General features: G+C 57.3%; 1 protein-coding gene across 1 annotated transcript; it reads left to right on the top strand.

Annotated features, from left to right (window-relative positions):
* Positions 1-1,234: 1,234 nt before the first annotated feature.
* Positions 1,235-10,316, top strand: EMILIN3 (elastin microfibril interfacer 3). The gene is made up of 4 exons (XM_051632974.1): positions 1,235-1,413; positions 4,492-4,614; positions 6,996-7,243; positions 7,766-10,316. The coding sequence occupies exons 1-4, from the start codon at positions 1,235-1,237 to the stop codon at positions 9,646-9,648; spliced, it is 2,433 nt and encodes an 810-aa protein (XP_051488934.1). The 3' UTR covers positions 9,649-10,316.
* Positions 10,317-11,671: the final 1,355 nt, after the last annotated feature.

Raw genomic sequence — 11,671 nt, 5'->3', positions numbered from 1 at the left:
CAGCACTGCATGCCTCACCATGGTGCTTCCCTGCCTGGGCAGGCTTGGGGCTGGCCTCTGCCAGGCAGGAGCTGCATCGGGCCCCTGCTGTGCCCTTGGTGGGATGCCCAAGGGTGTGAGTGTCCCCAGGACAGTTGGGATGTTCAGCCCAAGCTCTGCTTATATGACAAAATCCCCTGCTCCCTCATGAGGCATGGCCTCACCTCCACTGGGTAGCAGCAGAGGTATCACCTCCCTCCCAAACTGCCCACTGCCCTGGGTGGAGGTTCTCTCCCCCTCACCCAACAATAGAAGTCCCCTGTGGTTCACATGAAGGGTCTTACACTGCCATGGTTAATGGTGCTGTGCCTGGGGAGTGCTGTTGGGGCAGGGCAGGGTGCTCAGCACCCACTGCTGGGGATCAGGTGCTGCTGGAGGTCACCTGCTGCTGGGGGCATCGGGGAGCTGGTTAGCAGGGATCTCTGCAGAGAGCAGGAGGGGTAGGAGACCCAAACCTGCCTTCTAAAGCCACCGAGGAGGAAACACACTTGGCTGTGGAAGATGCGCAGGTCTGCAGGGAAAGGCAAGGGATCCTTCCTCACTTCTGGAGCCCGGAACAGAAGCACAAATCTACCGGGGGGGGGGGGGGGGGGGGGGCGGTGCTGATGTCTGCTCCAAAAGAGCCTTTCCCGCACGACCCGGTGCGGGGTTCGCTGGGCCCTCTGTGATGCTGGGTGCATCAGGCTGGTGCCAGCCAAGTGATTGACAGCTGCCAATCTCCAGCAGCGCAGAGTTAGGGTCCCGCCAGCCTTCCTCTTGGCGGGGTGAGGCAGAGCAGGCTCGGGGGTGCGTCTCTGCGGGCACCCCGCGGCTCCAGCCGCTGCTGCACCTGCTCCCCCCGGACGGGGCTGGGGCAAACCATCCTTCCAGCCCCTCGGGGGCCGGCGGCTCCCTCCCTCCCGGGGGCTGCGGGGGATGGGGATGAGGAGGAGGGGGGACTTTGTCTCCCCGCGCGTGGGGCCGGGGGTCGGCGGCGGTGGGAGGGCGGGAGGAGGAGCGCGGACCGCCTCCGTCGCCGCCGTACAAAAGGGGTCGGGCGGGCGGCGGAGCGGCGTGTGCCGCCGGGCAGGGCCGGGCAGGGCCGGGCAGGGCAGCGGGCGGTGCTCCGGTCCCCTCCGCCGCGCCGTCCCGTCCTGCCCCATCCCGTCCTGCCCCATCCCGTCCTGCCCCGTCCCGCTCCGCCGGCCCCGGGACCATGCGCTGCCGCGGAGCTCCGCTCGCCTGCCTCTGCCTGGGGACGCTGCTGGCCCTCGCCGACGCCAAGGGTGCCTTCTATCCCCCCGCCGCCCCCCTGCCCTACGGCGGCAGGTACAGCCTCTACACAGCCGGCTCCAGCCCGCAGCTCGGCCCCGGCAAGCCCGTGGGCAAACACAAGTAAGCGATCCTCTGCGCGCATCCCTCCGCGGCCGCGCAACCCACCCGGCGGAGTTACCGGGAGTCGGCATCAGCCCCCGGACATCGGTCCCTGGCCACCGGCTGCGCGGCGGGGCTTTCCGAGCGCTGCCTCCCGTCGGGCATCCCGCGCCCCTTCCCGGGCATAGACCGCGCTGGGCACCGGCCGCACGTCTGGGCTCAGCTGGCGGCGTCCCCGGGAGACCGGCTGCCACGGGCACCCCTGGGTGGGTACCCAGCCCCCCGTACCACCTCGGAGACCATCTCCCCGGGTACCCGCAGTATCCCTCGCTGGGCAGTGGTGCCCCGATACTTCCCGTGGGCATCCCTGGCCCCGTATCAGCTGCTGGGCACTGAGTAGGGACTGGCCGGCAGGACAGGGTTGGGGTGTCCTTGTGTCTCGGTGCTTCCCCCCCTCTTAGTGTAGATAAAGGCTGGGGGGCCGCTCTGCTCGGGGGAAGGGGTGCGGGGGCTCTGTTTCCAGCAGGGGAGTGGGCTGTGGGAGGTGGGGGGACGTGTGTGCTGCAGTCCCGTGTGAGAGCGGGTTGGGGGTGGCGAGGGTGGGATGTCCGTGTGTGTTTGTGGGGTAGGTGCATGTACCTGTCCTGCATGGCATGGACACGGGGGGGGCGAGGTGCGGGAGGGCAGGGTGGCAGTGCACATGGCATGAAAATGCAGATTGCTGAGGAGGGAACTTGCCAATTCGCTTACAAAGCACAGGCTCACTAGAGTTTAAATGTGTTTTCAAGTAACCTGGGAAGCTCAGGCAGAGGAGGAATGTGTAACACGTACTATAGACTTTTCCATTCAATTGCAATTGGGGAAGGGGGGAGAGGGACTCCCTTCCCTCCTCACTTGCTTGGTAAGACTGTTTCTGTCGAGTTTCTTTGGAAAGGGGAGGATGTGGTGTTATGAACAAGCTGAAATGAGCAAAGTTAACATTCGAGATGAACAACACTGGTAGTGCCAGTGAGAACTTTCCAAAACCCATAACATTTTCCAGCTCCTCACTCTTGAAACATCACGCTGGAGCTATAAAACTGCTAGACACAGGTGGGTGAGGAGGAAGGGGTTTCTGAGAAGAAGAGGAAGCCAGAACCACCCTAAACTAAGCGGTTATGGGCAGGCAGTGTCTGTTAGTAGGGGCTAGTAGATCTGTCCGTGTTGGCTAGCAGCTTCAGAGGGGTTTGCAGTCTGTTTGTAAGCAGATCACGAATTTATGGATAGATGGTGATTCTGAATTTTCCACATGCACTTGCAGACATGATGTCCCTTCCCTCCAGCTAAGGAAAGTGGCTGGCCTTTGCTGTGGCCCTGTGTGTGGATAAATGAGTCACTTTTGGAGGAGCAGGGAGCAGCCTGGGTCCCTGCACACACACTCTAAGCCTGGCAGCCTCCTGCCTGGGCAGAACTGCTTGTGTCTGGGCAGGCTGGAAATGCCAGTTGCTGCTGGGAGTTGCTGTGCCCATCCCAGGGGAGTAAAGAGGGGATGGGCTAGAGCTGTTGATGCTGGGAAGAGTGAGGTGGGGGTTGGTGGGTCCAGATGGAAGGGAGGAGAGTGAGTCCAGGTGTTGGAGAGAGGTTGAGCCTGCTCACAGCTTGCTGGTTCAAGGGAGCTCCTGTCCCACATGGACTGTTGGAGGCAGAGGAGCCGGAATGGAGCCTCTGAATGGGGGTACCAGAGGCTCATGATGGGTCTTGGCATGGATGGGAGTTGTACTTTGTCTGCATGTGTTCACCATCTGTGTTTGTCCCTTCTTCACCCATCTTTCCCAGTGCTGGATGAGCCAGAGCCCTGCTGTTCTGTCCCCAGAGGGTGACAGTGTGGGGGGCTGTGCACACACACACACAAACACACATGTGCACACTCACTCCTCCAAACAGGAGACACCACAGTCCGTCTCCCCAAACCCTTCTGCTGCATTGTTATTGTCCTAGCCCCTTCCTTCACCTCCACCTGCCAGAGGTGTTTCAACGCCATCCAAACCATCATCATGCCGAGCCCATGAGAGCTGGGCTGAGGATCTGCAGCTCATCCCCCTGGTCAGCCTCGAGGCTGCTTTCCACAGGGATGCAGTGGCAATGCCAAGGGACCTTGCTGCTCCTCAGCCTGTGGTCAGGCAGCTGAGCCACAGTGGCTGCAGCTCACACGGGGAGAACTGGGTCCTCCCGCCCCACTGAACACCTCCTTGCACCTGCAGCTCATGGTGGCCCATCTGGTCTCTCCTGCTGACCATCCATCTCTGCCTCAGCTCTGCACCATGTGCCTGTGCCCTCCTCTCCTCCCGCTCTGCCATCTGCCATGTCCCCATGCCCTTAATTCCTGCCTCGCTGCACATCCCTTCTGTCTCTGCCCCTATGGACCAAGTCCATCTGCTCCTGCTGGCAGCCCTACTTCAGCTGGAACAGCCTTGGAACAGCCATCTGTCCCAGCAGCACTCCTGCATCCTTCCCACACAGCCTTCCTCCCAGCCACCTCATCATCCTCAGTGCCTGGGGTTGCTGCTGGGCGTGGGAGAGGGTCTGTGCCCAGAGCTGGCTGGTACCCTGGGGCACCCAGCTGGAGGTCTGGTGGCTGGAGGGAAGAGGCTCTGCTCCTTGCTCTGCCCATACAAGGGACTTGAAGAGGTTTCCTGCCTCCATCCAGCTTGGGACCTGGGTTCTATCCCTGTCTCTGTGGTGGAGGGATCCATGATGCTGCAGCCCTGCAGAGCAGCCAGCCTGCTCTGCAGCCTCTCTGCTGACTGTAGCATCACACTTGGTCCAGGTGTGACAGTACCCACAGTAAGATCCAAAGGCTTTTTGGATGACCCTGATGCTGGCAGCACTCCAGGAGCTGCAGGAGGACAAACCACCCCTGCCAGCTGCTGGCTCTTGGAGCCAGTCAGGTGAAGGCAGGTGAAAACTTCTGCCCCCTCCAAGACCTCCCTGGCAGTGTTAGACAGGGCAGGCAGATCTGCCTGTGGATGGGTTCATAGCCAGGATGCTGGTGATGCTCCGGGGCAGGGGGTGACCATCCTGGGCTGGGGCTGACAAGTCTCCTGCTGTGCTTCCTCCTAGGAGCTACTGTGCCTACGTGGTGCAGCGCAACGTGACGTGCACTCTGCAGGACGGGGCCGAGAGCTACGTCAAGGCTGAGTATCACAAGTGCAGCTGGGGACCCAAGTGCCCGGGGAAAGTGCTGTGAGTATGGAGGACACAGGGCATGGCTCCTTTCCCCTCCCAGCTTCAGGTCTCAGCTCTCCTCGGGCTCCCAACCCCACATGCTGCCCTTCCGACCATCAAACCTGATTTTCCAGAGGGCAGTGAAAGGGGCTGAAGGGCTTTTCCTGGATGAGGCAGCCAGTAACAGGGCAGCAGTGCTGGGAGGAGGCAAGATGGGGTCTGTGAGGAGGGAGAGGAAGCTCTGTTCCTCATCAGAAATAAATCAGGAAATCATGGAGAGCCAAGGGGGTGAATATGTGCAGGGAAACATTTTGTCACAGACCCGTGACTTGGCAGAAAGATGGCAGTTAGGTGAGAGCCTGACCAAGAGGAAGAGGGAATGGCGCCCGTGGCAGGGCATGGTTGAGGTCTTCCTGCCTCAGAAAAATATTTGCAAAAGTCTCTGCCACCTCCTCAGTGCTGGAGGGAATCCCTGTGCCATGCTGGAGCTGGGGCAGGGTGGACACTGGGGCTTTGTGCTTTGCTGCAGTCCACAGGTCCTGGCCTGGAATGCTGCTCCATGCAGAAATGCTGCATTCCTGCATCCTCCCTGTGCCTGCTGAGAGCAGCAGAGCTGAGAACTGAGGAAAACCAAGCTGAGAGGGCCTTTCATTGGAGCCCAACACTCCAGCCAGCTGGGACTCACCAGATGCCAGCAGTGCCAAGGGCTCAGCTCACAGCCATCCCAGCAGAGATGGGATGTTGGACCCGCTCGCTGACTTGCTCTTTCCTTGCTCCTGTCACAAGTGCTTTAGTGGCATTTGCAGACTTCAGGACATCCTGCAGCTGCTGGTACCCATGGAGGAGGTCCCCAAAGCCTCTGCCATCCCTGCTGTGTCCTCTGCTTGGCCCTTCCAGCCCTTTAAACAAAACCAGGGTGTTTTTGGAAAGCAGCTGGACTTTCTGCACAGCCTTGCATGCTGCATTCACTCAGGGAAATGGTTTTTCCACGTGCTGGGGCCATCGGCTAATGTTTGTGCAGCTGCAATAAATACTTCCCCTTGCCGCCGTTTGGAGCAGGAGGAGAAGGGTTTGGAGGTGCCAAAGGGCTCTGAGCTCCTCTGCAGAGGCTGATGTGACTCAGAGAAGGTGCCCTGCCTTCTGGATGCCATCCTCTTCCTCGCTTCACCCCCTGACAGCGGCTGGGCACAGCAGTCTCCTGCCATGGTACATCCAGGCAGGCTTCTACAGAAGGAAATGCCATAGAAATTTGGCAGCATCTGTGAAAAGGAATAACAAAAAAAAAGGCTTGTTTGGAAACTGTCCTGTGCCCTTGGGAAATTGTTGATGCTGAGAAATTTCAAAGTGATGCAAAGAACAGAGGATTTGGGTTTGCTTTCCCCTCCTGCCCTGTGGTACATACGGAGGTGGTTGTGTTGCACTGGGAGTCCTGTGGAAGTGGCTTTGCCTGGGGCTGCAGCCTGGGCCAGGGTGGGAAGAAGGACCTGGGCAGGCCCTCAGTCCCACCTACTGCCCCAAGCCGCTGGGGATGTGTGAGTGCCTTATGCAGCCCCTCAGCACAGCACGGATGGTTGTGCTGCTTCCTCTGAGACCTTCCACTGAACAAGAGAAGAACAAGGGCCCGATTGTGTGCGTTGTTGAAAACCAGCAAACTTCAGGATTTTCAGGCTCTGGTAAATTCAGATTGGGAATTTCCACACGGCAGGTTCAAAGCATTGGTGTTTCAGAGGCAGTGAGAAACACACTGGCTTCAGCCCTGCTCAGCTTGGCTGGTGTGGGGAGCACGGGTGCTGGGGGGTCCTGTCCCATCCCTTCTCTCTCATGGGAGGGTGCCACAGAAGAGCTGGGAGCAGCTGAATCCTCCAGGCTGGGCTGGTGGGAACCCCATGTAGAGCCAGAGCAGAGAAGGAGTGTGTTTGTGTCCCACCTTTCTTTTTTTTTTAAGGTTCCAACAAACAAACAAACCCTCTCCAGAAACCACAGATCCATACACAATGGTTCTGCTCAGACAGACCCTCCTCACGCCTGGGCTGCTCCTCAGGCCTGTCTTAATTGTGTTACCAACTGGCTGGGGAGAGTTCTACTCTCACTGTGTGCTGTCCCACTTCCACCTGGTCGTTCAGCCCTGGAGAGGGTGGGCACATGTTTGTGGTGAACAAGCTGTGTCCCTGGAGGGAGGCTGATTGTGCTACACTGGGCTACAGTGCAGCAGGAGCTCTTGGAGGAGGTGGGTCATGGTCTGCAGGTGCAGCACAGGGGTCTCAGCCAGGCTTTCCCATATGCCCAGCTTTCTCACACCCAATGGGACCCATACCCCCCCCCCCCCGCCCTTCTTTTTTGCTTGACTTTGGGCTTGCTTCTCTAAACTGTCTTCTCCCTTCCTCCCCCCTCCTGGAAAGGTACCGCACCTTCTTCAGACCCAGATACAAGATTGGCTACAAGACAGTGACCGAGCTGGCCTGGAGGTGCTGCCCAGGCTTCATGGGAGAAGGGTGCCATGACAGCCCAACCGACCAACCTGGCCTCCTGCCCCAACATCCCAGCCCTAAAATGCCTCCTGGGCAAAAGATGTTTCCGATCCCCAGACTTCCTCCCCATCCAAAAAGCCACCCTGACCTGTTTCCAGGACCAAAGATGAATCAATATGGTAAGATCTTGCTCTTGCTTCACATCCCCAGGTTACCACACCACCAATATGGTCTCAGACCAGTTCTTTCTGTTCCAGCACATGAATTTAGCAAACCTTCAGTGGGTGACCTGCCTTCTGATCAGAGGCCTGACATTTGATTGCTTTGAGGTTCACTTGCTCTTTTAAAAAGACATTCTGTTTCAAAATTGCCTTTCCTCATTGCCTTAAAGCATTATTCCATTAATTTGAGGGTCGATAGAGGGTGTCTTAAGATGAAGATCCCCCAGACTGTTCTCATCACCTGCTGTTGAACTTGGGAGAAGAGGGTTTAATCCCAAGAAGAGAGTTTCCTGATCAGCTTCAGAAGAGATGCAGAGGAAAGGAGGAAGGGTGGGCAGATGCTTTGCTGAAATAGCAATATGAGGGAGGCAGGAGCTGATGTTCATGTGGAAAAGAACTCAGATCTAGAAGATAGGCAAGGAGGGAAGTTAAAGGAGGACCAGCCCTGACTGTGCCCTCTCTGTCTCTCTCCCTCTGCAGGTAGGAAGCTGCCTGGCCTCTTCGGGGACCGCCTGGACCGGCTGGAGGAGGAGGTGAGGCGCCTTTCCCAGTCCTACGACAGCCTGCACACCCTGGTGAGCAGCCTGAGACTGGCCATCCAGGAGGACACCACCAAGATGATCAGCTCCTTGATGAACAGCCCAGGCACACCTGACTCCATGGTGGGCTTCGGCATCATTCCGGACGGCCTGGTGGACGTGGCGGACAAAGCCGATATCGCCACGTACCCTCCCGTGGGGGAGATCCTGACCAAAGTGACGGAGGTGAGCGACGTGCTAAAAACTAAGGCAGATCTGCTGCACGAGGTTCGTGGCATGGTCCTGGACCACGACGGGCAGATCAAGCATCTTCTGGAATCAGCCCGGCCCTCGCCTCTCACCTCCATCGACCTGCTGGAGGAGTACGTGGACACGCGGCTGAGCAACCTGCGTGGAGAGCTGCTCGATGGCTTCGAGAAGAAGCTGGGGAAGATCCAGACCATGTGTGACTTCCGGATCCAAGAGGTGCGGCAGCAGTGTGAGGAGGAGAAAGCTGCCAACTTGAGGCTGCAGCAGACGCTGGATGGGAAGGAGCTAGAGATCAAAAAAGAGATCTCCCAGCTGGAAACCCAGATCCAAGGGCTGACGGTGGTGGAAAGCTGCTGCAGCAACCTGGACTACCTCACCGATCGCATGAACATTCTTGAAAAAGGTCTTCACAGCATCTCTGACTCCCAGAAGAACTTGCACTCACGGCTGGATGGTGAAGTCTCCACTGCCACCCTAGGCAACCTTTTTGAAGGGCGCTTTGAAGACCTGGAAGCCCGACTCAATGCTACAGAGGGAGAAACAGGAAGCTGCTGCTCCAGCATAGAGGACAGCATGAGAGGCATGGTGGTGGCAGAGGTGGATGGGATGAGGACTGCCTTTGAAGACAAAATGCAGACCCTAGAGGACAGGTTCATGACCATTGTGGGGGAGCTGAACAATGTCAGTTCTCCTGTGGGCATGGAGGGAGTGGTGGTGCCCGTGCTGGAGGGGGAGCTCGCCAGCATGAGGAAACGCACGGACGAGACTCTGGAGGTGTTGCAGAACCGCCTCATCACGTTGGAGACAACTTGTTCCCTGGGCTGCACCTCTGCCTCCAAGGACGTGGAGACTTTCCGGACAGAGATAGAAGACTGCCAGAACAAGAATCAGGACCTGCTCCTCCGGATGGACAGCAACTACGACCTCCTGCGCAAGCTGAACGCCACCATCCTGGAGATCCAGCGGCGAATCGAGGAGGAAGCCTCGGGGGCTTTGCAAGGGGAGATCACCTTGCTAAAGATCAACCTCAACACCGTGAGCAAATCTCTGACAGGCCTCAAGGACTCAGTCTCCCAGTACTCAGACACCGTGACCCACATCAACTCCTCGCTGGATGACCACGAGCGGAAGATCGAGGACGAGGTCCACTCCATCCAGGAGAAAATCAACAACCAAGGCTCCCAGCTTTTCTTCAGCAACCGGCGTGTCCTGAACCTTAAGGGAGACTTGGAGCGACTCAAAGCCAGGATCATCAGTGACCTGAGCTCCTGCAAGAGTGTGGCCCACGGCCTGCAGCAGGAGATTGCTCACTTCGATGACCGGGTGGCTCGGGTGGAGAGCGTCTGCGGCAGGTTGGGCGCTGTCACGGGAAGCCTGGATGGCATCAGGGATGAACTGGAGAAACACACAGGCAGCCTGTGGGACTACATGGACCACATGAATGGGACGCTGGCTGCCCACTCTCAGGAAATAACAGGACTGAAGGACAACCTGCTTGACTGCCAAGCCAAGGTCTTGGAGCTGGCAGAGCAGGTCTCCCACTTGGAAGAGCAGGCAGAGGGGAAGCAGCATTAGCTGTGCCCCCACATGCTGCTTCTTTCTCCTCCTGGTGAAGGACAGGATTAACTTATATCACACAGACTAGCTCCAATGTGACAACAGTTCTTGGGATAACTTTTTTTTAATGAAAAGATAAATTAAAAGCTGCTACAAACCTCTTTTTTTTTTTAATGTTAAAGTCCTGTCAGCCCCACTTCTCTGTGACTTTGCCTCCTGGTGCTCAGCAGCTGTCCTGACCCTGGAGCAGCAGGATAACTGCCTCCTGGCCGGGGGTGGTGCTTTGGCTCCTGGGCTGATGAGCCCAGAAGGACAATTCTGGAGGAAGCTGGAGGCAGGGACTTTTTAAATTTTATTTTTGTGGATTTATTGCTTCTTGAAGAAAAAAAACAAAACACAAGCAACGAAACAACAACCCTGTAGTTGTCAGCTGAGGAATAGAGTTTCTCTGACCTACAGACCTCCTGCGTCTTAATCCAGGGACTGAGCAGAGCCAGGGCTCCTTCCAGGGAACAAAACTCACCACAGGAATTGTGGGTTTCAAAGAACACACGTATTCACACCCCCCCTCGGGAGCTGCCTTCCCCTCCCCGAGCCAGCAGCTTCTCCTGCATGGTAAATCCATTTACACTGCTCCCTCCTCCAGGCAAACACACGTGCCTTATGGAGCATGTGAGGTTCTGCGTGAGGAACACAAGCATATATATATATATAGATGGGATGTGTGTCTATATTTTTGATCAGTCCACTGTCCTGGTGCTCACGTGGCTGCAGTTCCCTCTTGCTGCCTCACGGCCCTTGCTGTCCTTCAAAGAGCCCCACTGAGCAGCAACAACTTGCTGCAGCAGGGCTTGGGGGGCAGCCCTGTGGTCCCTGGGGACTGCCATGGTTTGTGAGCCCACCTTGCTGATCCCACCTGGGGTTATGGAAAACTTGTGTCTTCCCCACAGTGAGGTGTCTGTAGGTCACTGCAGAGACCAAGCTGGGCAGGGAGCAGTCCTGTCCTCCAGCGCTGGTTCTCTCCTGGTGTTTTGCTTAAACTGTGAATGTGGTTTCCCTCTTCTTGTCCTGGGGGAGGAGAACTGCAGCTGCTCCTGGGGGTGAGTGCCAGGATTCACCCACTTTGTGCTGGCTTTCCCTATTTGGCAGCACTGGAGCAGGAGCTTGTGTCCTCCTCACCTGCCTCTGAGCCTGCAGTGATGCCAACAGCCACGGAGCACATGGGAGGAGGAAGGCAGGGCACCTCTGAGGAGGCCTCTCAAGACTGGTTGCCCACAAACATGCAGGCTGGAAAAGGCTGTACCTATTCCTGACCAAGTCCAGCCTTGCCCTAGGAAGCAGACACCAGGACCACGCTGCTGTTGCACCCAAAACCTGCCTCTCCCAGGGAGCCTGGCACATGTGTCCTCCACTGCTCAGCCAACAAGGACTTGGTTAACAGAAAGGATGAAGAAGAAATTAAAGAGCGTCCATCTGACCAGCTCTGGCACTTTATAGCAAAGAGAAATCAGCTCATTGTTGCAGCTCATGGAGTCTTCAGCTCCCACTTGGTGCTCATCACCCTCATCCCCTGCTCTGCACTTCAGTTCCCCCTTAGTCTTCCTTGACCCTCAAAGGAGCAGCTCTGTGCTCTGACCAGCGCGATGCAGCAGCAACTCCCAGTAGAGCTACATCTGGGCAGGTTTCCTCCTCCATAAAAACTAGATGAGCTCACTGAAACAGATGCTTCCAGGCTGGAGAGGACCACAGGCATCACCAAGTCCAGTTGGCTGCATCATGTTACCCTCATGAGGTAAAAGCTCCTTCCCCTACCAGAGGAGCATGAGCCACCAGCAGTATGAGCTGGGAGAGGGGACCAGGCTTCCCACCACTCACTCACCCTCACAAGCTGCTGGATACTCACAGCACCTGAATCCACTCTCTCTGCTCCAGACTTGGCTGATTTGGACCTCTGCTGCAGCTGCTCAGACACTTCTCCAGCTGAGAAACAACCTCCAACCACCTTCAGGTGTCCTGCAAAACCTTCTATTAGCCACCAAAA

This window comes from Apus apus, chromosome 15, assembly GCF_020740795.1.
Source record: "Apus apus isolate bApuApu2 chromosome 15, bApuApu2.pri.cur, whole genome shotgun sequence".
NCBI lineage: Eukaryota > Metazoa > Chordata > Aves > Apodiformes > Apodidae > Apus > Apus apus.
Note: the sequence above shows the minus strand (reverse complement) of the source record. Positions and strands in the feature narration are given on the sequence as shown.

Bases quoted from the DNA above. Each gene is read 5' to 3' on its own strand.
- EMILIN3 (XM_051632974.1), top strand. From the start codon at position 1,235: ATGCGCTGCCGCGGAGCTCCGCTCGCCTGCCTCTGCCTGGGGACGCTG. The intron at 1,414-4,491 runs GTAAGCGATCCT...GCTTCCTCCTAG, and splicing joins AAGCCCGTGGGCAAACACAA to GAGCTACTGTGCCTACGTGG. The intron at 4,615-6,995 runs GTGAGTATGGAG...CCTCCTGGAAAG, and splicing joins AAGTGCCCGGGGAAAGTGCT to GTACCGCACCTTCTTCAGAC.